Source organism: Daphnia magna, linkage group LG7 (assembly GCF_020631705.1).
Source record: "Daphnia magna isolate NIES linkage group LG7, ASM2063170v1.1, whole genome shotgun sequence".
In the NCBI taxonomy this organism is placed as follows: domain Eukaryota; kingdom Metazoa; phylum Arthropoda; class Branchiopoda; order Diplostraca; family Daphniidae; genus Daphnia; species Daphnia magna.
The window spans coordinates 11,900,940-11,925,582 of NC_059188.1; the positions used below are offsets into that span (position 1 = coordinate 11,900,940).

The window sequence follows — 24,643 nt, forward strand, 5'->3', positions numbered from 1 at the left end:
ATTTTTTAGATAGGAAGTGAAATGTATTTTATCTTAAACTTAACAGAAAAAAATTTACTTAATGCGTGCAGTCTGATGGATAGAAATGCGGAAATCGTCTGGACGGCGGTTTGCGTAGAAACAAAGACGAAGGCTGGCAGCCCTACATGTGATTACAGAACAATAGAAGAATACTAAAACAACAGAGAAACTTAAAGTACCTAATAAGATGATAGCGTTGAAGCTTATGGGTAGATTGCTGGGTAGAATATGAATCCTCTCACTGAACAATGGCATTGCCATCATCATATGATGAAAATTGACAGACCTAAGATGCTCACAATTCTTCCAGCGTCCACATCCTTAGTGCTTTTAGTTTGAAATAGTTTCATCCTTGAAAGAGAACAATAGAACCATACCAATTAGTTCGGTAGTAGACAGAATATGAGTACCTTTCATTAAACAATAGCATGGTGGAAAGTGACAAACCTGGGCTGCTAACAATTTCGTGGTTCAACACCTTGCCTATCTGATGACAAGGGAAACTGTGAGACAGAAAAAAAAACAATCCCTTTGAAGTGTTCTTTCTCCAACAGACACGTAACACTGAACTTACTAGATCGTAAATAACACACCCATAGTCAATAGCTGAATTATCGATGGGAACACAAAAATTAGCTAAGAAAACAAACTTAAGGGTTACTTGTTACTTGGACACACAGTCACACACCCCATCCTGTATCATTTTAATGGATGTCAAAATTCAGTTAGTCTGAAATTCATCCGCCAGATGTCCTTACCCAATTGTTGCATTCTAGGGTATTCAATAGGAATGTTTCGGCCTTAGACCTTAGATTGCGCCTAAAAATACGCATTACTCTTGATGAAAGAAGGACTCAACGACTACCAAAGTTCCCGATAAACCTTGGAGAAAAAGGCCACATCACACAATGTTATCAAAATTGAACACTGATTTCGATTACGTTATGGTTTTCTCGTTAAACCAGCCATTTTTTAAATAAACGAAAATAAAGTGCTGTTAGAGCACCAACTCTGTTTTTTAAGTTTAGTTGAAAAACTATAGGACCAATGGAAAAATAAACTTGATTTCCGTGATTTTCATTCAATTTTGAATCAAAATCATGTATTTTAAGCAAAATTCAAAATTTGGCCAAAAATGAAAAAGTGGGAAGGGAAGGGGGGGGGGAAGGGAAGGGAAGGGAAGTGGGCCTTCCCACTTTTGTCAAAATATGGAAAAAACGACATCTCTTGGAATTCGACAAAAATCCCACGGTATAATCAAAATTGAACGGGGATTTCGAATAAGTTATTGATTTTCTCGTAAAACCAGCCGTTTTAAAAATAAACGAAAGCAAAATACTGCTAGCGCAACAACTTTACTTTGTTTTTTACGTTTAATTCAAAAACTGTAAAAACGAAATCTTTCGTGGCAATAGATTCAACCTGAATGAAACAACGACTCTCAGTGACAACCGGTGCCATCTTGAAATGTTCAACATGGCTACTTCTCTGAAAATTAAAAACATTAAAAAGGAAACAATAATACGAATACAATCGATTTGTTAAAATAAGCAACATACTGCAAGATTGTCCAACTAAAACTTCCTGAATCATAAATTTGATTTCATGTTCAGGAAAGAAAATATTCTTGATGGTTTACTACTTCTCAATCGACCAAACTGGTTGCCGTTGCCTTAGAGCTGTTGCTGGGCAGCGATGAGTTTATTTGTTATTTCGTTACCAACTATCCCCCAACGAGCTTATTGATGGGGTGCTGACCAACTGCTTGTATAATTTTTTAAGCTTGCAAAGGCAAAATCCCTTACGCAAACGTGTAACGCCTACATCGTGCAATCTTTCTGTAAACATTTACCTTTTCAAGTTCTTCGGTTGATACAATAGTTCCAAGACACGCAGAGCCGGCGGGGTAAAAACCGCCGGGTTTTTAAAAATACCTCACTATGTGGAACGCCATGTCGATGAAAGAAGCAGTGAAACAATGGGAGGCCCATACCCAGCAAAAGATCTCCACAGCTGTCGAAATTAAACTGATAGGTATCTGTCCCTCACTCGACAAGATGGATACCGTGATGCTATCGTTCATTGCCTGCGAGTAAGTCCTTTTTAATAACAATTAGAAATTCAACTTGTACATTTAATTAATTACATAATCAATTAGGAAATTATCGTTGTCATCCAACAATATCGAAAGGATCGCTAATCTGGGCAGCATGAAACATCTGAAGATCTTGTCTTTGGGTCGAAACAGCATCAAATCTATCTCCGGCATAGTATTACTTTGAAAAGCTCTAAAAATTGATTAGCTCATTCAATCGTTGATACCTTTTGATAGGAAGCTGTCAGCGAAACACTGGAAGAACTGTGGATCAGTTACAACCAAATTGAGAAGCTCAAAGGCATCGGAATGATGAAGAAGCTTCGAGTCTTGACCATGTCCAACAATTTGGTCCGCGAATGGGTCGAATTCATGAGGCTGGCCGAGGTGCCTAATCTTAAAGAGCTAGTTTTCGTTGGTACGTGTTTTCGATAATAATAATTGATGAAGCGACTGGAACCAATTTATCTGGGAATGCTGCAGGCAATCCACTAGAGGAGCGATGCACCAGTGAAGGTGTTTGGCGTTCAGAGGTGGTGAGACGACTGCCTAATTTAGCCAAACTTGACGGCCAACAATGTATGGAAACGGAGGTGAACTTATCGGATGCTAAGACTGAATTGCGACCTAAATCTGCCGAAAGCGAAGACAATGAAGACGGGAGCAGGTTCAAGAACTCAGGTGACGAAGACGAACAAGAAAACGAAGAAGAGGAAGAAGAAGAAGAACGAGAAGAGGAAGAAGAAGAGGAAGAAGAGGAAACGGAAGAACAAAATGAAAATGAAAAGAACTGCATTGAATCCCAAATGGAATTGAGCGTGACTAGTAACCCAGTCACGAACTCCCTTGAACCAGTAACCGAGGAAATCGGCCTCAAAGAAGAGTAAGTAACATTTTCATTTTTTTATTTGTATGGATGTCTTTGGCTTAATTCTTTTTGAGCGAAGAAGAATAAAAAGAAAGCGATTTGGAATTAAACTAATCACACACCGTGTTATATTATAATTCAACAGCAACAACGATAGTGTAAAGAATTGAAGATTTAAAAAAAAATAGAGGAAAAAAAATAAGAAGAATTGGCGCTGTCATGGCAACGGCACGCACACGCACACACACTGATGGATATAAAAAAGTGGGAGGGCATTGAGGGGGAAGGGGAGAATGATATAAGAGAGGGCAGTACAGCGTTCAGGGCAATGTGTAAAATTGTCAAAGAGAAAAAAGAGACCTAATACAAGAAGACGTGGGAATTTGCAAACTTTTTTAAATAAAAACCCAAACCGCAAAAAAATTGTAAAAAAAAAAAAAGAAAAATCAGCAACAACAACAACAAAAAATCGAAAAATGAAACCGGATTACATATGTGAATCGAGAGGAGGTCTTTCTGTATACAAATATCTTTCGTCAACTAGAATTATCAGATGGTTTCTATTTTGGTGGGTGCGTAGCTGATTGAACGCTTCATTGCATAATGTGGCGTCACGGTGTAGGAGAGTGATCGCAAAAATCACGCCACTTTGCTTTGCTTTTGCTGTACACTATCTACATGGCACACGCTCTTTGCTCCGTTTGGTACATAGGGATAACCCAGAAATGAAAAAAAAAATGAAATTCACACGCACCAGAAAAGTGAGAAATCGGAAAAACAAAATTTGAATAAAAATTTTGGATGACGTGTGGGTGAAAAAAGACTCTTGAGGCTACGCAACACAATCACGCACACTCACGCTATAGTAATAGTAAGAATGAAGAAAGTATTTCCGTAAAAATAAAACGATTCCAAATGTTTCAAAACGGTGAAATGTAGTAATGAAAAGAACGTGAATTATTCAATTCTTTACAATTATTACTTATTTTATTATTATTATTAGAATTATTATTTCTTCGTACCGGTTTGGTTTTGCATTGCCTCACGCTAACACGTTGAAATGCGTCAAATAAAAATTAAAAAATTACTCCGCCGATCGAGGTAAGAATTTTTTAAAGACGTGAGAGGAACAAAATCATAATAATAAAAAAACAAAAATTATAACAGAAGAGAGAAAACAGGATTTTTAACAAATAGATTAATAAGTTGAGTGCCAATCATAATCGGATTGAAATATGGTCACATAAAATATATTATTGTTATTATTTTTAAAAAAACAAGCTAATTATTGATATATTGGTCACGGGGATTTTTTTTTTTACTCTCTCTCTCTTTTCTTTAAAAAAAAAAATCCCTTTCCTCTTATTGTTTTCAATTTCCTTTGTGTTTACGTCACTACGACGGGGGATTTCTATATCTCACGGGGTATCTCCGCATTTGTCAAACAAATTCCTTATTTCCAAAAATAAAAATAAAATTTAGCATCAAGTTTTTACTGCATACACCGTAAAAGATGTTTTCCTTTCGAGATTGCCTAATTGAATCATGAAAAAAAAAAACGAGAAGGGATCATTAACAATAACACTGGGATAATCATTATGTGCTTGTGTATACATCAAATTGGCTTGCACACACCGGCGTTATTCCTTCTTTTGTTTGGTTTGACTGTGGTGATGACTGACGTAGAAAGAAAAAAAACGACAACAACCTTTCAAGTTGTTGTCCAGCATATGACATAAACAAGCCAAAGGTATGCTTCTAATATAAAATTCACAATATAGCGGGATAAGTATATCAAAAAGAGAAGTTTTGCCAAAAGATTACCAAGGTTTGAGTGGTGGCATTCACGTTCACGCACAACGAATTCGTTTTGCAGTTCGCAAAACTAATAATAAAGAGTAGGCAGGTAAAGGTTAATGTTTTCACACACACACGTACACAAAAATTATTTCAAAATTGTATGGCTGATTTGCTGATGAGCAGTGAAATCGATTATTGGGATTTCCTTTCCCTATAGTTGTTTTTTTTTCCCTCCTTCCCGTTCACGAAAAGAGGAGTGAGGAGGGGAGCAGGTGGGGAGGGCTTTAAGATAATGATTGCACACGCACAGGCGAAAACGTTGTGCCCGTCGAACAAAAGAAGACACACCACGCACACACGCGAAGAAGAAAATCAAAAACCAACAAAAGGTCTACCTATAAATCGCCACCTCAACCAACCAGCAAGGCGGAAATCGATTCTAGCGTGAAAATATATAGTGTTTATATATATATATATATATGTCTATATCTTAAAAGTTAAAAAAAAAGGGGGGGGCCGAATTTGAATTGATAATCAACAAGACCACGCTGAAAAAGTTTGAATGATGAAAGCCAAACAAAACAAAACAAAACAAAAAAATGTGTAAAGAACATAAGAGCAACACCGAAAACAAACAAAATCAATCCTTTTGTTTGTTTGATAAAAGGTGGGACGAGATTAGGGTGTGGTTGAGGGAGGGTCCAACCCTTAAACTGAAAAAGGCACTGCCCGTTTCGTCGCGGTACTTGGTGTGAGAAACTTATACATACAGAATCGTAAGAGCATATCTTGTTTGTTTAAAGAGATAACATCAATCATTTTTAAAAGTTTGAAAAAGGTTAAAAAAGAAACAAAGATTTTGAGCTTCTGATTAAGAGGGAAGCTGACTTTCTGGAGGGGTTGGGGGGGGGGCTAGCGTGATTTACATAAAATTATTTGAGTTACCTATATATTCTGCCTTTTTGTGTGTGTGTGTGGGCTGTTTTTCTTTCTGATTTGGTCCGCTGCTTTAAAATAAAGCGCGCAAGACAGATTTCAAAAGAGACTCTGCGACGGCAAATACGGCGATGGAAGCGAGCAAGAAGTGGACGACAGCGACGAATGCGACGTGGTGGAGACGGGCGACGCTGGAGTTAAAGCTCCGCCTGCTAGCGATGGCGATTTGTGATGATGATGAACGTGATGATGATGATGATGATGACTCTTGCGATTTTTATTGCTCACAAGTGACGAGCAATTATCTTGTCCGTTGGCTGTCGTCGAAGACGAGGCCGCCGCAGCAGCCGCCGCTGCCATCGAAGCTGATTTGTGCGTCTTCATGTGGGCGCTACGGCTCTTGACTTTGTCGAATACCCTTCAATAACGAAATTTTGAAACAAAAAAGGGATTAAATTTGAATCGATCACTTAAAAAAAAACAGACATCTTACTTGTGACACACCGAACAGGGATACAATTTATCGGCCAGGGAGATTGAAGGCGAAGCATTAGATTGATTGCCTTGATAACGTCGCGGAGTCGCTCGATTACTGGAAATCTGCAAACACATCCAACATGTCACATCTCAACTCAACTCTCTACACCATTGTTTTTTTTTAAAACCAAATAATTATTTGAAATCAGCAAACTTTTCACACCAAATAGTGATTAGTATTGATCGGCGGTAAATCGAGGCCGTTAAAGTGCTCACAACAAAACCAAACTCTTGTGCGCGTCATGTTTGTTTTTTTTTGTGGAGAATTAATAAGAAAAACGAAGGGGTTAGAGGGTTTTCGTGATGTGGACAAATCAGCTCACCGCATGGCAGTCGGCAAACTCACAGGGGGAGAGCAGCAACAGAGAAGAAGAGGAGGGCGAAGAGGAGGTGGAGCAATCTTGCGATGCTGCCGCAGACGTGGCGACGACAGGCGGTTGCGTCAGGCTAATTAGATCATTTTCGCTGCATCCAACGTCACGCCAATCGCAAAGGCTAGTCTCGTCCTAGAGATTCAATCAACCCAATGAAAGGCATTTTTTTTTAATCAAATCATTTGCTTACCATCAGACTAGGACTGCAAGATTGAGGGGCGGCTGTTGATCCGCCGACCATGGAACGCTTAATCGACGCGTATTCGTGAGGCCGGCAGACTTTCTTCCAGAGGTAATAAAATTGGATGCACTGGCTGGCCGTTTTCGAAGGTAACTAAACACATTAAAAAAAATTCGTCAGAAAAAAATAAAATAAATAAAAGGCAATTGAAAAGTGGAGACCAAATTAGAAAAAAAAGAAAAGGGGGGCGAATGAAAGAAAATGATTGGACGTACGTGTTGAGCAACTTGGGGGAAATCTTTGCCGTGTTGAAGCAAAGCGGCGTGAAAGACGGTCATCTCTTCTGGCGTCCAATTATTGAGAACGTGATGGCTGGATGATGATTGAGTCAGCAAGTGCAATTTGGCCGCTTGGATATCGCCGTGAAAGTGGGTCACGACGGCCAGCACCTCTTCTTCGGTGCGCTTGGGTCCAGGCAGAGCGGGCGAGCGGGTCCAGGCCAGCAGCCGGTCAAGCTCCGTAGATTTGCCTCCGGCTAAATTAGCGCTCCAACAAAGGACGGCAGATTCGCGTTCCTTGTTGGCCTCTTTCTTTTTGCAACGGGGCAACGCGGCGCACTGGTGATCCTTCCCGATGCGGACGCGGCTCTTTTGACGCGACGCAGAGCTGGATGGGACTTGTGGCGGGCTCACCAGTTTGTCCCTGACTAGATTCCAATAAAGTCCAACTCCGTTGCGTTTCGGATTCAACATGAGGCAATGACGGCCGGCCGACGAAGCCGAACTCGTCAAATTCATGGCGCTGAAAAACTGGCCGTCGCCTTTAGCGCTGCTATTGCCTTTGCCCAGCATCAACACGTCATCCGTGTCGTCGCTGCGCTTGATGCACTTCTTGCCCGTCAGCGTCATCGTTTTGCGTTTTTTAACTTCGCCCGCCTCAGCGTCGATGGCGTTCGTCTTTTTGGCTCTCGACGGCCGACTTTTCTTCACCTTGACGGGCTTGAGCAATACGGCAGAAGATTGTTGCTGTTGATGATCCATCTGCTCGGAAGGCTGGTCTTGTTCCATCAGCTGCGGCAGAGCGTCCGTGGCAACGGTGGTCAAATCGGCCGCATGGTCCCATCCACCTCCTCCGCTCGCTTCCATGTTGTACAAGACGCTATTGGCGCAATCGATCATGAAATTGCTCTGCGCGTTATTGTGGGCCGCACCTCCGCTGGAGAAACTCGACGTCGAATAGAATCCAACAGCATCCTGCTGCTGCTGTTGTTGTTGCTGTTGCGGCTGGAAGCGCTGCAAGTGCGGAAGAGAAGAGCACGTGACGGATGGACTGACGGGTGAAGGAGACGGCGTGTACGGTGAAGCATCGACGCCCGGCATCAACATCGATTGATATCCTCCTCCGCCGGAGCACGTATCGACGCTATTGCTGCTGTGCGTGTAATCCGGCTGATGGCTGTGCTGTTGATACTGATGCTGAACGTAGTGCTGCGGCGAACAGAGAGACGAGAGCGGCGTCGAAGGCGACGGATCGAAGCCGAACGCCGCGCTCACCAATCCAGCCACTACACCTACACTCGTTTCGTGCTGGTGGTGGTGATACGAGACGTAACCGGCATCAGAGTGATGCTGGAAACCGCTAGCGGCGTCGTGCCCGTACATTCCGGACGAGTCGACAACGACAGATTCATTGACGTGATCTCCAGCGCTGCTGGCCAAATATTGCGACAAATCAGAATACTGTCCGACGCCATTTTGGCTGTGCTGTTGCTGATTGTGATTGCCACCGCCGTTACCGCTGTCCATGTAAGATTGCAAATCCAAGCTGCTAATATCCGACAGCAACGCCGAAGCGGCAGCCGCTGAAACCTGGAAACAGCACCCCACGTTAACCAACACATTTTTTTTTATAAAAGAGAATTCACTTCCGGCCATTGGACGAACCTGATGGAAAACGGAATCGTCCAGCAGGGGGACTTCGCTCAGAGCAGACGACGATGACGAGGATGTCGAGAAAAAGTTTTCACCGTGGTGACTATGGTGGTGGTGATGATGCAAATTGTGCAATCCGGAAGAGACCCCGCCTTCGTTGCTTGCCGGATCGTCATCAGGTATGGCATCCATATCACCTTCCAAGGCTCTGTGAAGACTGACTGGGCTGAGTGCCAATAGCGATCCTTCATTTGTTTTTGTTTGTTTGTTTTAAAAAAATTGAAAAAGCCAACGCCATTAATTAAATTGAGCTTCCGGATTCTATAAACAAATCGCCTTACCTTCGAAATAACCTTCCGGCTCCATTTTGGGAACGAGCGGCTGCTGTGATTGAACATCCATCGATTCCCTTTGATCCTCTTCTAGGACGTCCATCAACATCACAGACGCTTCCGGTGGCGGATTGACTGATTGTACTGAGATTGGTAAGGCATGAGAATGTTGTTGCTCTTGTTGGACAACAACAGAACTGGCGGATGACGACGGTGCCGCCGCAGCGACGACAGACATGGTAGTAGTAGTACCTGAAGTAGAAGCCGACGATGGACAAGTCGGTGTAGTAGACGATGAGGGATTGTTGGCCGCCATATTATTCCGGCGCTGGATGATCTTCTCTTCGATGAGGGCACGCACCGAGACGGAAGCCGTCTGAAGCGGAGGCGTATTCGGATCTTTCTTACTCTCGCCCGGCTTTTTGCTACTTCCGCCTCCACTGCCGCTTCCACCTCCTCCGCCGCCTGAGCTGCCATTACTACCCCCGCCACCGGATCCGTTTCCCGACCCGCTGGATCCGCTGCATTCCGCCTCTTTCTTCAAGAATCCACCGTGCAAACGCATGTGGCCGTTGAGGGCCGGCGTGTTTTTGAAACGCCTCTGACAAACGTTGCATTCAACCGGACGGCCGGAAACGCCTCCATTGGCCGCGGACGGATCTCCTCCGGGAGGGGCCGACGAGTTCGACGCTGCCGTCGATTGACCCGACGTTTGATTCGGGTCGCTATTGTTGGCCGTCGAAGGCGGAGGAGACGTCCATTTGACCTTGTTATTGGTCTTCTTCGCTTTGGCCGTTGCCGGCCCGGAAGCCGTGTGATGCGACGGTTGGGCGGGTTTGTGCTGGATAAGCTGTTGCTCCTCCTGCATCAACCTGTGCTGCTCTTGCGTCTGCCGCATTATTTCCTGGATGAGTTCCAATTGCTGGGTCGTCAGTCCGTCGTTATTGGCTGCCGTGCTGGAATCCGTCGCCATTTTCTTCGAATTGCCATTATTCTTGGTAGACGAGGCTCCTGCGGCGGCCTTGCCATTCTGTTGCATTTTCGACCCCTTCGCCTTCTTCGTTGATTTGACGACGACGACAGCAGCCGCCGCTGCTGCCGGCATTGACGGAGACGGAATTTTTCCATTTGTTCCAGCACCGTCGACCTTGCTATTATTCGGCTTCTCTGCTATTTTCATGGCCGCCGAATGTGTCCCTTGCTTTTTAGCTCCTTTCGGAGGCGACACACTTTCGGCCGGTGCCGATGTCCAGGTGACCTGCGCCTGATGGCCGTCTTGATTCTCGGCTGGCAGGTAACGATCGCCATTAGCCGTGCCGGGAGGAACGGAGCCGTACTGTGCAGCGCGCGAATCCAGCGAAATGATGGAATCGTGGCCTGACGTTGCGGCCGAATTCGTGACCCATCCGGCGAATTGCTGCCCATTTTCCGTCGCCTGATTGACCTGGAAATGGCCACTGTTCGCGCCGCTGGATGTCGTCGAGCTGCCATTGCTGCCGGGCGCCGGATAATGCGTCGATCCGGCGGATGGCGTCGGCATAACAAGACCGGGTGATCCGCCGCTCAATTCGCTGATAAACAGCCCAGCATTCGACGAAGCCGATGACGCCGATCTCGAAGGCAACGAAGAACCGAGTCCGGTCGGACTCGGCGCCTGCTGGATCGTTCCGGCAAGAGCTAAACTGCCCGGTGGCGCGTGATGATTGTCTTGATGGCGTCGTAGCGACCGCGCGTCGCAATACGATTTACCGCATCCATCCGCCCGGCATTCGAATGGCTTCTTTTCACGGTGCGTAATTAAATGTCCGTTTCTATTGGGCAAAGAATGTTGGACGGAATGACGGAATGCGATTAGATGACTTTATCAAACAGGTCAATTCGAAAACTTACAAGTGATCCTGGCGTTTAAAAGCTTTGCCGCACAATTGACATGAAAATCGGCGTTCGTCGCTGTGCGTCAGTTTGTGTTTGGCCAGGGCCGACGTGCTCGTAAACACTTTGCTACACATCTGCAAAAGAAAATAATATTCCATTTAAATAGGAATTCATTCGTAATTAAAACCCGCATTGATAAAAAATTATTTTTAAAATTAAATTTGAAATGTTTGAGCGCGACAAAGACCAATCCGTCTAAACGAAATAGTTTTCAAACGTTACAAAGTCGAGCAAGAGAGGGGAGGAAAAAAATGAATGGAATTCCGGAAGCCACTTTTTTTTTTTTTTTTTTATACTTTTGTGGACGAATCACCAATAGGACGCCAGAGGGGGAGATGTATGTGAACCATACAACATGGAAAATGTCTTCGAGAATTCCGGAAACGGAAGACCCATCCCCTTCATTGTTTTTCTCAAATAAGATGAACATTTCTAAACAGTCGATAGGAAACAAAAAAAAAAGAAAAGGTAGGATGAAATACCCCCCACCCCCCACCCCAAAAAAAAAAAGGAATTCAATGGTGGAAATCAATCAGAAAACATTTCGGGAATTCCGACGCCGGATGGAAACAAACGCAAGAAGTTCCGCAACAGCCTGTAGTATATAGTGTGGTGCCACTTACACCCTATACTACTACACCAAGAGGCCATAGTTTTTTTTTTTTTAAGGGGGTAGGGGGAGGGGTAGGAATGGGTGTAGGAAGGGTAGGAGGCGACGAGAAGTTCTTACTTTGTCACTTACTGAGCAGGGCTGCGGCGGTTGCGGCAACGGCTGCTGCTGTTGCAGTTGTCGTGTTGAACCGCCACCGCCTGAGGATGAAGGCGACGGCGTCGACGGAGGAGACGACAACAGTCCGGCACTGGCAATCAGTTGGCCGTCTTCGGGGCAGCAGCTGCTGTTGCTATTACTGCTGCTGCTACTTATGCTGCTACTACTCCTGCTATTACCCGATGAACCTCCTCCTCCTCCACCACCACTGCCGCCCAGGAGGAGCTGCTTAGGCGACAAGGGGAAATCGACTGTACAGCAATTTTGAACGTCCAGTTCCAGCAGATCAGTACCGCCACCTATGTGTTAGAAAAACAAAATTCCGTTTGGAAAAATGTTGGATTTAAAAAACAAAATCAATCAATCTAGAAACGTACTCGAATGGTGGAGATTGGGATTGCCCAGGAGAACGTCCAGGTTGTTGCCGACGTCGTGCTGATGATGCGGATTATGATGGAGATGACTGGCCTGTCCGGTAGCGCAACAACTAGCGGCGGCGGCAGCTGCGGCTTCGAAAAAGACGGACTCGTCCCAATCGTCACTGCCGCCACCGCACTCACCTCCCCCGCTTCCTCCTCCACCTCCTCCGCCGCTATTGTCGCTTCCTTCTTCTCCGATCGTTTCCACTTTACATACTTCAACGCTTAAATCGGCCAGCCAATTGTTATTACTGCCATTGCTACTACACCGGCTAATATCCCCTACACCGCCAATCGTCACCAGATGCCTCCTGTCTTCCCTGTTCGATTCCAATTTTCTTATTGAAGCAAAAATAAATAGATACAATGAACGATCAACAATGAAAAACTTACGATGAATGATTAGCCGAATGGTCGCCATAACAACCGACGAGTTGAAGAGCAGACGACTCCGTGCCAACTGGCGAGGACAGGAGCAATTCGGTAGGTAAAACAACTACACCGTTGGTCGTGCCACCACCGCCAGGTGATGCGTTAATGGCTTGTGAAGCGCCGTGATTACCACTGGTGCTGGACGCTGAGGCAAACAGGGCGAATTCGGATGAAGGCGAAGGCGGTAGCAACATCGACAGAGGACGTCTGACGACCAACGATGACGACAGTTCCGAAACGCTCTGCATAAAAGAGACACCCCAAGCGGAAATGCGAACCGTGAAATCAAAAAAGAAATTCAAATTCGGGCATGTGATGACGACCAAGTTTTGTTTTTTTGAACACGGTGCAACGTGAGTGCAGAAATTAGCGCTCCAGGGGGAGTGGGAGAACTTTTAGCGAAAGAAGAAAATCATTAATTTTAATCAGAGAGTAAATTTTTTCTTTCTTTTCAGGACGACGTCATTTGAGAGGAAGAAGAAGAAAAGAAAAAAAAAGTTTCCGCTTTTCACTCGAGAAAGAAAACAAAAAAAAATAGACACTCGACTACTCTTTTTTTTTAAATCTCGTCCTCCATTTTCCCTTGACATCCGTACTCGCATTATTGCAATATTACTCGGAAGTATGAGATGGGGAGGGGCTTTTAGTTTCGTGAATCATAAAAGTAACGCCCGACCCCTTAATCTGAGCTTTGTTTCCCTTCTTTTCAACTTTTTTAATTGACACAAAAGAAGATAGACAGCAAACAAAAAAATAACGCTTTACAAAACACAGCAATAATAATTTGTTTTAAAGCAGATTTTATTTTTAAGGTATAGTTGAAAGAAAGAAAAAAGAAAAGAAAACATTTTTTTTGGTTCATTACCGCATCGATCGCCGTCATGGCGCATGGTAGGCTCCGGCGTGTCTCCCGCTGATGGCGTTGGCCCGGCAGTGTCTACTACCGCTGTCACTCAATTCCAAACCGTTTTTTTTTCTTTTTCTGCTATTGTACTTTCTATCATTAAAAACAAAAACAATATTAAATTTTTTGTTTTTTAAAATAAAAGAACACAAAATAAATATATCGTTTTATAAGGAACGTCCGCTATTTTTTACGATACCCCCGGAAAACGGGGAACACAATCGAATTCAAAGATGAATGACGTAATAGCCGTGTAAACGTGTATCTTTCGACTATCTTTCGTTCGTCATCAGTGTTTTTGCACAAAAAAAAAAGAGAAGAAAACAAGAGCAAAGAGTTCAAACTTGCTGGCGCTAATCAACCCCCCCCCCCAAAAAAAAAAAAACAAGACAAATGGACGTGATGTTTTGCTTCATTCTTTTTGGCTCCACCTCTTCTTGATTGTTCGGTGCGTGTTCTGTTATGGCCACGCTCTTTCACCGTTGTGTATTGATTAGCTCCGGGGAAAAAGGGAGAAAAGAAGGGTCGACTAAACTGGCAGCCCCCAAAAAAAAAAACAAATAATAAAAACATGAAGCAGAGTAGAAAATAGAGAAAACGCACACGGAGATAAAAAGAAATCAATACCATTGTACCACTTTACGAGAAATTGTAATAACCGCATGTTATTACCATAGTTTGCCTATTGAGCATTTGGTTGTTGATTAAAGATGACCATTTTTTAATTGCAAAAAAATTAAAAAAATGGGAATGTGATCGCTTAATGGCGGCGTTTGTAATCATCGGCATGGCCCAGTGCGCCATGCACGTTCCGGCTTTGAACAAGACAACAACAATAAAAGGGGGGGCCCAAATGAAAAATTATGATTTTCAAAAATCTTTTGTTTCTTTTCAGAAAGTTTTTAATGACTTTTTTTGGAACGAAGGAACAAAAGGCAAGAAAGAAGAAAAAAAAAATGGTTTCCAAGATGGCGACTAATGTTCCAGGAAGCGCGCAACCAAAGAAATTTATTTTATTTTAAAGCAAAAAATAAGAAAAATGTTTAAACCAAAGCCTCAAATCATTTTTCTACAAGAGAAAATGCGTCTATTTTAAGAATCGCCCTCCCAACTCCCACTACGACGTTCCACATCTTTTAAATGATTTAACTTTGATATCGATCGTTAAAGGACTCGAATCGATTGTCAACAGTTGAAAGAGTATCATCGGAAAATGAGAGTCCTTAAAAAGTTGTTGCAAACAATAAGAATTCGTCTAAAAACTTAGACTCATGTGATTGTTATGCCACGATAATAGAAAAGACATTGTGCCCGTGTGTGTGGAATGAAATGCGCGTCCTTATCACGACCCTACCTTTACGTGACAAGCCAACAAGGAAACTGGAAAAAAAAAGGGGGGGGACAAACTGTTGAAGAAAAATCGGGAATAATCCGGATTTGTCCGCAACTTAAAAATAAAAAAAAGAGCCACAAAACAAAACAAAATAAAACCAAAAAAAAGAGGAAATGACAAGTAGACGGTGGATGGCCCATTCCACGCAGGCCAAACTTACACTTTTTCGAGATAGAACATTTTCGAATCGATAAGAATAAACAACAAAAGAAATGTCTCACAACAGATGAAAATAACAATATTATGCGTAGAGGTCTCTGCTCTTTATTTCTAAATATTTTTTTTTTTTTTTTTATGAAATAAAAAGGAATGCGTGTTTTTGCCGCTCATCCATCACGCGGGATTTTTCCAGTATGGCGGGTCCTTGGCAGGCTCCTTATACCATTATGCGCGCTGAATAACACATAAACATTCAGAGTGTGTGTAAAGGAGACGAGTGTGCAGCAAAGAGGAAGGGATTCTAATTGGATCACAGTTCAAAATCTAATTGAAAAAAAGATGCTATTAAAACGACGCTGAAAACGAGGACTGTCATTTTCTTCTATGCGAAAAATTTTTTTTTTTTTTTTAAACGATGGGAAATGTCAAAGAAAAAGTGATCCCCCAAAATAGCTGATTTATTCGAACTAGAAAAGATTAATCTCTTTTCTTTTGGGTGTTTGTGTGTCTCTTGTTTTTTTGTACTTCCTTTTTTGTTGTTGAAAATGTTGAGGTTGCTGGAACGTTGCCAAACGTGCGGTGACGCTTGTTTTTATACACTTCCGAAAATTTTGAACTTTTTTGTTTTCTCTGCCTCTCTCTCTCTTTTTTTTCATTTTAGCGCCAAGGTAATAAGACAGCAGTGCCAACTCTCTTTTTTTGTTGTGTTTCTCCTTCCCAAATGCCCTTGCTCCGCTAACCCCCTCTAGAAACAAAAATTCATTAAGCAAACCTTTACACGCAACATTTCATTCCCCGTTCGAATTTGGCGCGCTCCCGATGCCAGGTTGCAAATAAAAATTGCAACCATTTTTCAAAACGAACTGTCAAAATCCATACCCTCCTTTTCAACCGTAATTTCAAAAGACGATACGTCCACCATTTTAAAAGTCCTTTCGCCTTCTGCATTTATTTTCGTTTGCTCGTATTCGGCAGACTGTTATGACGTCCCTTTTAAAAACGCACGACACAACCCTTTCATCCATTTTGGGGACCCATAAAGAAAAAGAAAAAGAAAAAAAAACAAGAAAAAGAGCCCCGGTCCCTTTAACCCTCTGAGTTTAGCCCTTAAAAGACAAGAAATGGCAACAATAATAATAATAAAAATATACAACCAAATGGACGGAATACAACAGTATGTTTGGATGCGTGGGAGGAGGATGGAAGTTACGGCGGTTCTATACTCTTCTTTTATGATCTCGTGTAACGTTTCGTTCTGTTGCCCCACTTTTTTCGTATTTTCTCTACAGAGTGTGTCCATGTTTTATTGGGTTCCCTTCTTTTTTTTTTTTTGGTTTGCCCATGTAAAACGATTGTTTTGCCCTCTTCGTTTTCGTTCTGCGTTGCGTGTTGCCTCTTTTCATCATTTCTTTCCCATTCCATTCCGTCTTCTTCTTCTTCTTTTTTTTAAAACCCACGCAAATGCACACACACACACGTACAAGACAAAAAAGAAGAGAAAGAGAAAAGGAATAAAACAAAACAAAAAATGAGCGCCAGAGTTTAAAATTAGAGTTTTGCTGGAACGGAGACAAGTTTTTTTCCTGTTCCATTGGATGATGACGACTCGACACGACATGGGACACCAACGATACCGACAGCGCCATCTTTTTCTACCCACCGTGTCTCGCAACGTGTCTCCATTTGTTTTGTTTTTTTCTTTTCTTTTGAAGACAATTACTTCACTAATCCCACTAAAAGAAATGCGCAATTCCGCAAAAAGCAAACAAAGTAAATTTGAAATCCAATTTTTAAAATGTAGAAATTCAATGATTTCCCCGATAAAAGTGGCCGGCATCAGTTCTGCCACCTGTCGGCGTGAATTGGCGTGATGACTCAAATTGAAGAAAACTCTCAACTCAATCCGAGAGGATTCTTGTTCTCTTTTATATCTTCATTTCCAGTATTTAAAAAAAAAAAAAGACTCTTCAAAAGTAAGAAAAAAAAATCCTTCAGATGTCGTGAAGAAGAAAACACAGCGGGGAAGAACGTGACGGATGCCGAGCAGATGCAAACGCCATTAAAATTGTTCCATTCCCCCCATCCCCAAAGAGTCGAATAAAAACACACACAAGTAAAAGAGAAGAGAAAAAAAAAACGAGGAATTAGTTAGAAGAGGTGATTGCATTCAATTCTATTTTCAACACCTTTTTTTTTTTTTTTGTTTTTTAAAGATACTCTGCAACTTCCACAGAGACTCTTCCCAATCTTTATTCTTTCAGCTGTCAGCAGTCTACAACTTTCAGTTAAAGGGAGTTGGGGGGGATCTTTCACGTTTCAAACAATGTGTGTAGACAAACTAAAAACCCCCGAAAATTGGTGTTTGAATCGACTTGCGGTTCTTTCTTCAATTATTATTATTTTTGTTTTGATTTCGTACCAATTTCAGAGTCAATCACGGGGGGAAACAACAAAGAAACGGAAAAAATCCATCGGCGGTGGAATGATGGATGAATTGCGTGATTTCTTCTATTCCGTACCCACTTTTTATTTTTAATATAAAAAAAATGGAGCTCTTATAACTCGACAGAAGCATCATCATTGAATCTAAAATGAATTAGGAAAAAAACACACACACCCCCCTAAGAACTTTCGGGTTGTAGAGTAAAGGAGAGAGAGAAAAAATAAATCCGAGCAAACGACAGTTTTCTCGTGATGGATCGTCGTCAAACATTCCCCCATTCTTATCCGCTCTTCGTGGCCATAATCCCCACCCAAACACGACAAAAAAAATGTATCAAAGTTGATTGAATATACTCAACGACCTAATTCCAATTTTTTTTTCAAAGGTATTTTTCCTTGCTTAAGTGAATCGAGAACCATTCCGTTTTGAGAAATATTCACGCTGAAAAACCGCACATCGATGACCGCTTGCAAAAAAAAAAAATGTCGACCAGTTCGAAAGAATTTGCTTTTTAAAGAGCAAAATGAAAATCCCTCCCGAACGCAAAAAGAAATAAAAAAAAAATAAAAAACACGGACATAAAATTTAAAATAATTAAAAAAAAACTCTCGAACGGAAATAGAAAAGGCGGCCATCTTTTTTCTAGTCTGTTCTCCCTTCCCCTTTCTTTTCACTATTTTCCTTCTCTTTGATCGTTTCGTTTATTCCCCAGTTTTTCTCTTTCATTTTCTTGGCCTTCCTCTTTTTCTTCTTCTTCTTCTTCTTCTTCTCTCGATTTATCTCTTTTTTTTTTACTCGTGCGGCTTCCAACGGCCGCCGCTGCTGCCGCCGCTTCGCGCACGCGGCTCACGCGCGTGCGTGTGCGCGTGTATTTTTAGGGCGACGGCGGCGTCGGGAGTCGTCGTTGGAGGTTCCAATTGTCTTTGGAAAAAGAAAAGAAGAGGGTGGGAGTTCGAAAAAAAAAAAAACTTTTTTTTTTCTGACGTCAGCCAACAACACGAGAGGAAATGATGAACTAGTTACCTCCTCCTCCCACATTAACTTGCGCTCGATATTCTCGCACGGGATATGAATCCCCCCATTCAATAACGACGCATATATTGTTTGTATCTGTTTTTTATTATTATTATTATTATTTTCTAAAAACATAAAAGGAATGTCTAAAAATAATAATGAAAAAATGTGTACACGGAAATGAAAAGGTCCGTTCGCCCCTCCCTTTTCGAATGGTCTTTTGTTTCCGACAGAATTGAAATTCTAGTAGTGTAGATCCTCACACATCAACAATTCTTTTCCTCATTTTGCCTTTTTTTTTTTTTTATTGATTGATCAGTAAACATTTCGGTTTTCACCCCGCCTACTTCCGCACATCCGGTCCATCATATCGGAACTGCAAAAAAAAATATCAACCAGGTGATGAAATTCCCCGTTTCCGTCTTCCGGCGCATCTTCTTCATCATTCAAAACAAAAATAGTTCTTTATCCTCCTCCTTCCGGTCAAAAAAAAAAAAAAATGTCACGCGGGTATTCGTTTTCAAACGAGAAAATACGCGATGCATAAGACAAAGAATGGATAAACGAATTAAAAAAAAAAACACAACTTTTGTGTCTTGTGTAGAAACCACTACCCACATGGAGGTGGTGAGCTGTATACATGTGCTCGGCATGTAGGACGAGTATAAACAATTGATTGTAGGCGCCGTGAATCCACACACACACAAAATTCCCACCCCGTTAAAATTGTGAAGAAAAGAAGAGCTACCTTTTACGGTGCTTCTTGGAATGCCCTACCCCCACCGTTCAAAATCGAAAGAAAAAAAAATAAAAGAGTGTAAATATCATCTGTTCTTTTCTTCTTTCTTTTTAAATGGTGAGTGTGTATATGTATATACCGTGTGGATACGGTGCACGATCAAAGATGGACACTCACGTTCCCTTTTTTTTCTTTTTCGCCGGCCATAATAGAAAAAAAAACTGGTTCTGTTCCGTTCGTGTTTGTTTACACAAACCCAAAGACGACGAGGAGGAGGAGGAGCAAAAAGGTTGGCGGACTAGTATACACACACACACTAATCTACGCAACAAAACGCGGGAATCCGGAAGGAGGGCACAGGGTGGGAGTCGTGTGAACAACAACAAACCATCACCTCTATTCACGCACTCTCGCTCAAAAACGCACACGCCTCCCCCGTTTTACATCACTTTCAAATATATTTTTCGAATTAAAAAGAACGCCGGTAGCTGCTTTTTGTTTGATTCGATATTAATGGAAGGGGGACATCAAACGCATTTGGGCATATCGATCCTGTTTTGATTAATACATTAGTGATATGTACAGTATAGAAGAGAAAATGGCAGCCAAGGTCTCACCGGTGTGATTATGCAAATCACAATCGATTACGGAAATGGAAGGCAAAAATGTATTCCGAAACGATCGTTCGAACGCTTTTATTCAATTACATAAACACAAAAAACGTTAACGTTTTTTTTAAATTAAATTTTCAAAATAAATAATTCAGCCGTTGTTCGTTCATTCTGTTGTCTTAAGATGACACAATCCCATTTGACAAAAAAGATAAATGAGGGCCGCCACCCCGCCGACTTCAAACGACAATTTCCTTCACATTTCTGACTTTTTTTTTTTTTTACCACAAATGATTGTGTAGGGGAGAAAGAGATGAATGGGACGCGTGATTGTATAGACGCCCAAGGCGTCGTGAAAGCCCATTCCCCCCACGTATAATCGCAAAATATCACGAAGCCTGTTCAATCAGCGACCACCCGGAAATCAAAAGGCCTTACTCATTTATTCAATTTTTTTTTTTGCAATCAACTTCTCCCATTTGTAGACAAAAAATTCTGCGAAATTCTTCGAGGTTGACCAGTCGATAAACTAATCAACATAACCACACCCTCAATTCGACTAGTGCTGTTTTGCAACGACCTTTTTTCGGCATTTGAAAATGTCGCTTTCATTTTTCTCTTCTCGAGTGACTGTCATTCAAAACAAGAAAAACAACAACAACAAAAAACACCATGACATAATATTGGCCAACTCTTTGGACGGTCATGCCAATAAAACGGGAAGCCAGCAACATTTCCTTTTTGTTTTGCTATGACGTCATGGCCATTATTTTCGTTTTTCAATTATAGACTTGAGACCTTCCCCTCTAAAAAAAAAAAGAAGGGCCCCATTTTAAAAATCCATTCTATTGCAATCATTACACCAGCAATAAATCTTTTAATCGGCTGTCATTAAAAGATGTCCTTTTTCAAAGGAAACCCCAAAAAGAAATTGCAGAGAACAATTCGAATGAAACAAATAAATCCGCTATAGTTTTGTATGTTACTGGAAATGGGCGCATCTCGTTAGACCGGGGGAAAAACGTTCGTGATTGCACGCAAAGTTGAACACACATTTAAAAAAAAAAAAACTATTTTGCCTTTCAATTTTATTTGGAGTGGAAAGTTGGAATTTAAAAAAAAATAAAAATTTTTGGTTGTTGGTTCGATACACTTCTTGATTGGAATGTACCCAATCTGACACGAGTTGTAATAAGATCGATCAATCTCAAGTCGGGTGCTAATCACTTAAACGCTCGCGTCCCCCCCATAAAATATTTTTTTAAAAAAGGGCAACACTAAAGGGGAAAAAAAAATGGGCGTTCAATTTATTTCCCTCTCCGTCACGGTTCATGACTCAAAAGAATAATTGTATGATTAGATTTCACGATAGATTTACGATTCTTTGATGCTAATCTTAAACGGCGCTTTTTTTTTTCCAACCCAATCTCCCACCCAACTAAAGAAGAAAAAAAGCTCCTCGTAAATTCAACTCAAAACAACACAAATAATAATAAAGATTACGGCGCACATACTCGCATCGACTTCATCTCCCTTTTTCATTTTTTTTGTACACAAGAAAATGAGAGAGAAATAAAAAAAAACTGATTGTAACAAACCTTATATATATTATTATTATATTATAGCTCCCCCCCCCCACAAGCATTTTACCATTAAAAGACGCCCAAGTCGTAAACCCCCCCTGCGGCGAAGTTCTTTTCTCTCATGTCAGTTTTGGAACCATGATGAAGTTGATATCAACCATTTTCTCTCTCTCAATTTTCTTTTGAAACAAAAATATTTTACGAGTAAAAAAAAACAACAGGCAAACTCGTATGTTTGGAACATTCATCAATAAATCAATAAGACCTCCCTCTCTCTCTCTCTTTTTTTTTATCGTTCTTAAATTTTTCTTTTTTTCTTAAGGAAAAAGAAGGTCATGTTAAAATGGATGTTATAATAAAAAACAGGTTTTTTTCTCTCTCTTTAAAGAGGAGGGGGGAGGGTTACATCCACTTCGGACTTCCCCGGATGTAAAAAAAAAAAAAAAATTGGGTAAAAGTAAGATGGTCCACTCTCATTAAATTCTTCCGCACCACCGTTTGTGTGTGTGTGTGTGTCCACACACACATTGTAGCCTCGCCTCGCTAGGGCCCAATTTTCTAATTAAATTTCTGCTATCATCAGTGGTGGATATACGAGAAACCTTTACAATGTGCAACAATGCGAACTGCAATATTTCATTATCTGACGGCATATTTTTGAAATGAAAAGTGAGGTGGAATGAAGAGCGCCATATTTAAAAAAAAGAAAAGAATGAATTTTAAAAAAATGATGAAAAATAAACGACGTCACGAAAAACGCATATTCGATTACCTAGGCACGATAACCGTGAACTTTGACCCGCAGATATCAACCCTGCCATTGATGATGAACAACAAACAAATCACGAAAGAAAACAAAACAAATGACGACGACCCTGACGTCTTTGCAAAGGGTGGGACTCTCATTTTGTTTCGGGTGAACTTTAAACTTTTTCACGATTAGAAAAGGATCGCCCATCCACATTTTCCTTGAGACATTCAAATGAAATTTGATTTCCTTCCAAAATGATCTCAATACGAAATGTCCTTGAATCAACGATCGCATCTCGTTCAATTCCAATACACCAGTCGTTAAATTTTTTAAAAAATCAGATAAAACAACATTTTAAATGTGTTCAACAACAACAAAAAATAGAGTTTAAAACAGGGTCAATTCAAAAGTATTGATCGCCGTCAATGGGAGGAACAACTCTGTGTAAACACGGAGCCCTTCAACACCACCAGCTGATAGGAACAACACATACCCCCCCATCCCTAAAAGAAAAGGTAAACAATTTTTTTGTTTTGTTTTTTTGGTAAGTAGTCCCGGAGAAGACAGTACATGGTAGGGTTATTATTATTTATTTTTTTAAGATTTCGTTTTTTATTTTTTATTTTTACCGTTCTATTTTTTTCGCCTCCTTGTGTTTTCACACCCCCGCAGGTGACGTCATCTCCTGGCATCTGGAATAACATTCACACCTCCCCCTACTAAAACATCACATACAACATTCTCTTTCTTCACATTGATCTTTCTCCCCCCATCTTTTTCTTTTGAAAAAAAGAATAATAATAAAATCATGAAGGCAAAATGGGATTGTGTCGGGACATGGGGACGCAGGATAACGACGTGAAAGATGAGAACGGGATCTAATAATCCCCCCCCCCTTTTAAAAACCTATTTGAATGTTTGATGTTTCCATTCTCAGAAAAGAACAACAAAAAGGAACGTTTCTAGGTCACGCAGTGTTACGAAAATTATTCAAAAATTTACTCACCCCATCCCTTCAAAAAGCTTTTTTTTTTATCAATTTTAAAAAAATGATTAATAGATTTCTTTAGAAACATATTCAAAGGGGGGGAAAGAAAAAGAAAAAAGCTCCTCCCTGATCCCTGCCCTCACAAGCGCCAGTCTATTTCGATAAACATCACCCTCGAAAAAGAAGTCGTGAGTGGAGGAATGCAGCTGTGCGGTAATCATAGAGTTAGTGAGCGACTTGTTTTTTTTTTCTTGGCTTTTTAAAAGAAAAAAAAAGAGAGAATTTTTAGTTGTTTTTGTTTTTTTCATTTGTAAGAAAAATAAGCACTCAGGGAAACTAATATTATCACCTCTCTTCTGGTGTTCAAATAGAAAACACATGTACGATGAAACACACACAGGTACCGGAAGAAAAATACTGGAAACAAAATTTGCATACGAAGTGAAAAACGAATATAAACTTTCATTTGCCAGAGAGAGAGAGAAAGGAAAGTATCAAATTTTCAAAAGTTACTATTAACATTTTAGTTATTCATCACGTTGTAGAGTGCGTGTGTACACCGTATCGCCGAAATTCGTTAACGAAAAAAAGGGAGGAGGGCGGATAAAACTAGTTGTAAAAAGACGCCCTGCAGAACATTGGTTTTGTGTTTGTGCTATCGTCCCGTTTGGGAATTGCGTTTCCAATTCCCCACTCTCCCGACCGCAATTACATCCAAACACGTACAGTAGGCCTCTATCAGTTATTTAAATCTTTCACTGAAAGGCATGTTTAGACAACAAAATAAAAAAAAGCGGGAAAAAAAAATGGAGGGAAAAGAGAGATAAGCATAATTGTTCACTCACCGGCAACGTTGGTTGAATCTAGATGACCAGTTGATTAATGACACTCACAACACACTAAGGAAAAAAAAAAACACGCGGTGAAGACAGTAAGAAAAAAAGGTAATCCTCTTCGATTTCAAGAAGGCGAATGGCCGTAGTGATTGATGAATTGGGTAGTTGCAAATAAAGTTGAGCCAACGACACACACGAGGTAAATTTTTGTTTAAAAATCGCGTTCAGTTGTGTGAATTTAATTTTTTTTAAAGGGGACTTTAAGAAGCCACGTTCTTTTTCCACCCTCCACCACTTTCGTTCTCGTTCGTTCCTGTTGTTTTGTCCCGCACCAGTTCACGTTGGTGGGTAGGTGGGACGGTCGTGCTCGACTCTCAACTGCAACTGACCTCGGATTGAACGATTCAGCTCGTGTTCGATTCTAAATGCCGCTGTGAGGCGCCACTGGTACCAACTTCCTAAATGTATAGCCTCCGCCAACTAAATAGATCGTATTCATTTTTTATTTCGTTGATTTAAGTATGAATTCATTTGAATTAACTGCAAAATCAAATCTTGTTTAATTCTTTCCGTTTTTCCGTTTACATTCATT

General features: G+C 41.2%; 2 protein-coding genes and 1 long non-coding RNA gene across 9 annotated transcripts; 1 reads left to right on the forward strand and 2 right to left on the reverse strand.

Moving 5' to 3' along the window:
* Nucleotides 1-54: 54 nt before the first annotated feature.
* On the reverse strand, nucleotides 55-1,150 carry LOC123474040. Of its 4 annotated transcripts, XR_006648660.1 has the most exons (5): nucleotides 780-1,150; nucleotides 596-715; nucleotides 469-524; nucleotides 201-372; nucleotides 55-142 (listed from the first exon to the last, which is right to left on the reverse strand). It is a non-coding gene; the product is annotated as an uncharacterized LOC123474040 (long non-coding RNA). The 4 variants fall into 4 exon arrangements; XR_006648659.1 differs by having other exon boundaries at nucleotides 469-715; XR_006648658.1 differs by having other exon boundaries at nucleotides 596-1,150.
* Nucleotides 1,151-1,270: 120 nt separating this feature from the next.
* LOC116926557 (dynein axonemal light chain 1) lies at nucleotides 1,271-3,094 on the forward strand. The gene is made up of 4 exons (XM_032933503.2): nucleotides 1,271-2,113; nucleotides 2,180-2,291; nucleotides 2,354-2,534; nucleotides 2,600-3,094. Exons 1-4 carry the CDS (start codon nucleotides 1,962-1,964, stop codon nucleotides 3,001-3,003), a joined length of 849 nt encoding a protein of 282 aa, XP_032789394.2. The 5' UTR covers nucleotides 1,271-1,961; the 3' UTR covers nucleotides 3,004-3,094.
* Nucleotides 3,083-24,515, reverse strand: LOC116926481. Of its 4 annotated transcripts, XM_032933382.2 has the most exons (14): nucleotides 24,061-24,513; nucleotides 13,496-13,627; nucleotides 12,592-12,872; nucleotides 12,157-12,518; nucleotides 11,741-12,078; nucleotides 10,966-11,084; nucleotides 9,328-10,886; nucleotides 9,085-9,219; nucleotides 8,756-8,988; nucleotides 7,088-8,680; nucleotides 6,822-6,965; nucleotides 6,581-6,763; nucleotides 6,214-6,320; nucleotides 3,083-6,138 (listed from the first exon to the last, which is right to left on the reverse strand). In XM_032933382.2, exons 2-14 carry the CDS (start codon nucleotides 13,511-13,513, stop codon nucleotides 5,820-5,822), a joined length of 5,391 nt encoding a protein of 1,796 aa, XP_032789273.2. In that variant the 5' UTR covers nucleotides 13,514-13,627; nucleotides 24,061-24,513; the 3' UTR covers nucleotides 3,083-5,819. The 4 variants fall into 4 exon arrangements, 3 of the variants coding, with proteins under 3 accessions (XP_032789273.2, XP_032789271.2, XP_032789272.2); XM_032933380.2 differs by having other exon boundaries at nucleotides 9,085-10,886; nucleotides 24,061-24,512; XM_032933381.2 differs by having other exon boundaries at nucleotides 9,085-10,886; nucleotides 11,753-12,078; nucleotides 24,061-24,511.
* Nucleotides 24,516-24,643: the final 128 nt, after the last annotated feature.

Coding starts and splice junctions, on each gene's coding strand:
- LOC116926557 (XM_032933503.2), top strand. CDS start 1,962: ATGTGGAACGCCATGTCGATGAAAGAAGCAGTGAAACAATGGGAGGCC. Junction 2,114..2,179: donor CTATCGTTCATTGCCTGCGA/GTAAGTCCTTTT, acceptor ATAATCAATTAG/GAAATTATCGTTGTCATCCA. Junction 2,535..2,599: donor TAAAGAGCTAGTTTTCGTTG/GTACGTGTTTTC, acceptor GGAATGCTGCAG/GCAATCCACTAGAGGAGCGA.
- LOC116926481 (XM_032933380.2), bottom strand. Junction 12,079..12,156: donor TCCCAATCTCCACCATTCGA/GTACGTTTCTAG, acceptor TCTAACACATAG/GTGGCGGTACTGATCTGCTG. Junction 10,887..10,965: donor TTTAAACGCCAGGATCACTT/GTAAGTTTTCGA, acceptor TTTGCCCAATAG/AAACGGACATTTAATTACGC.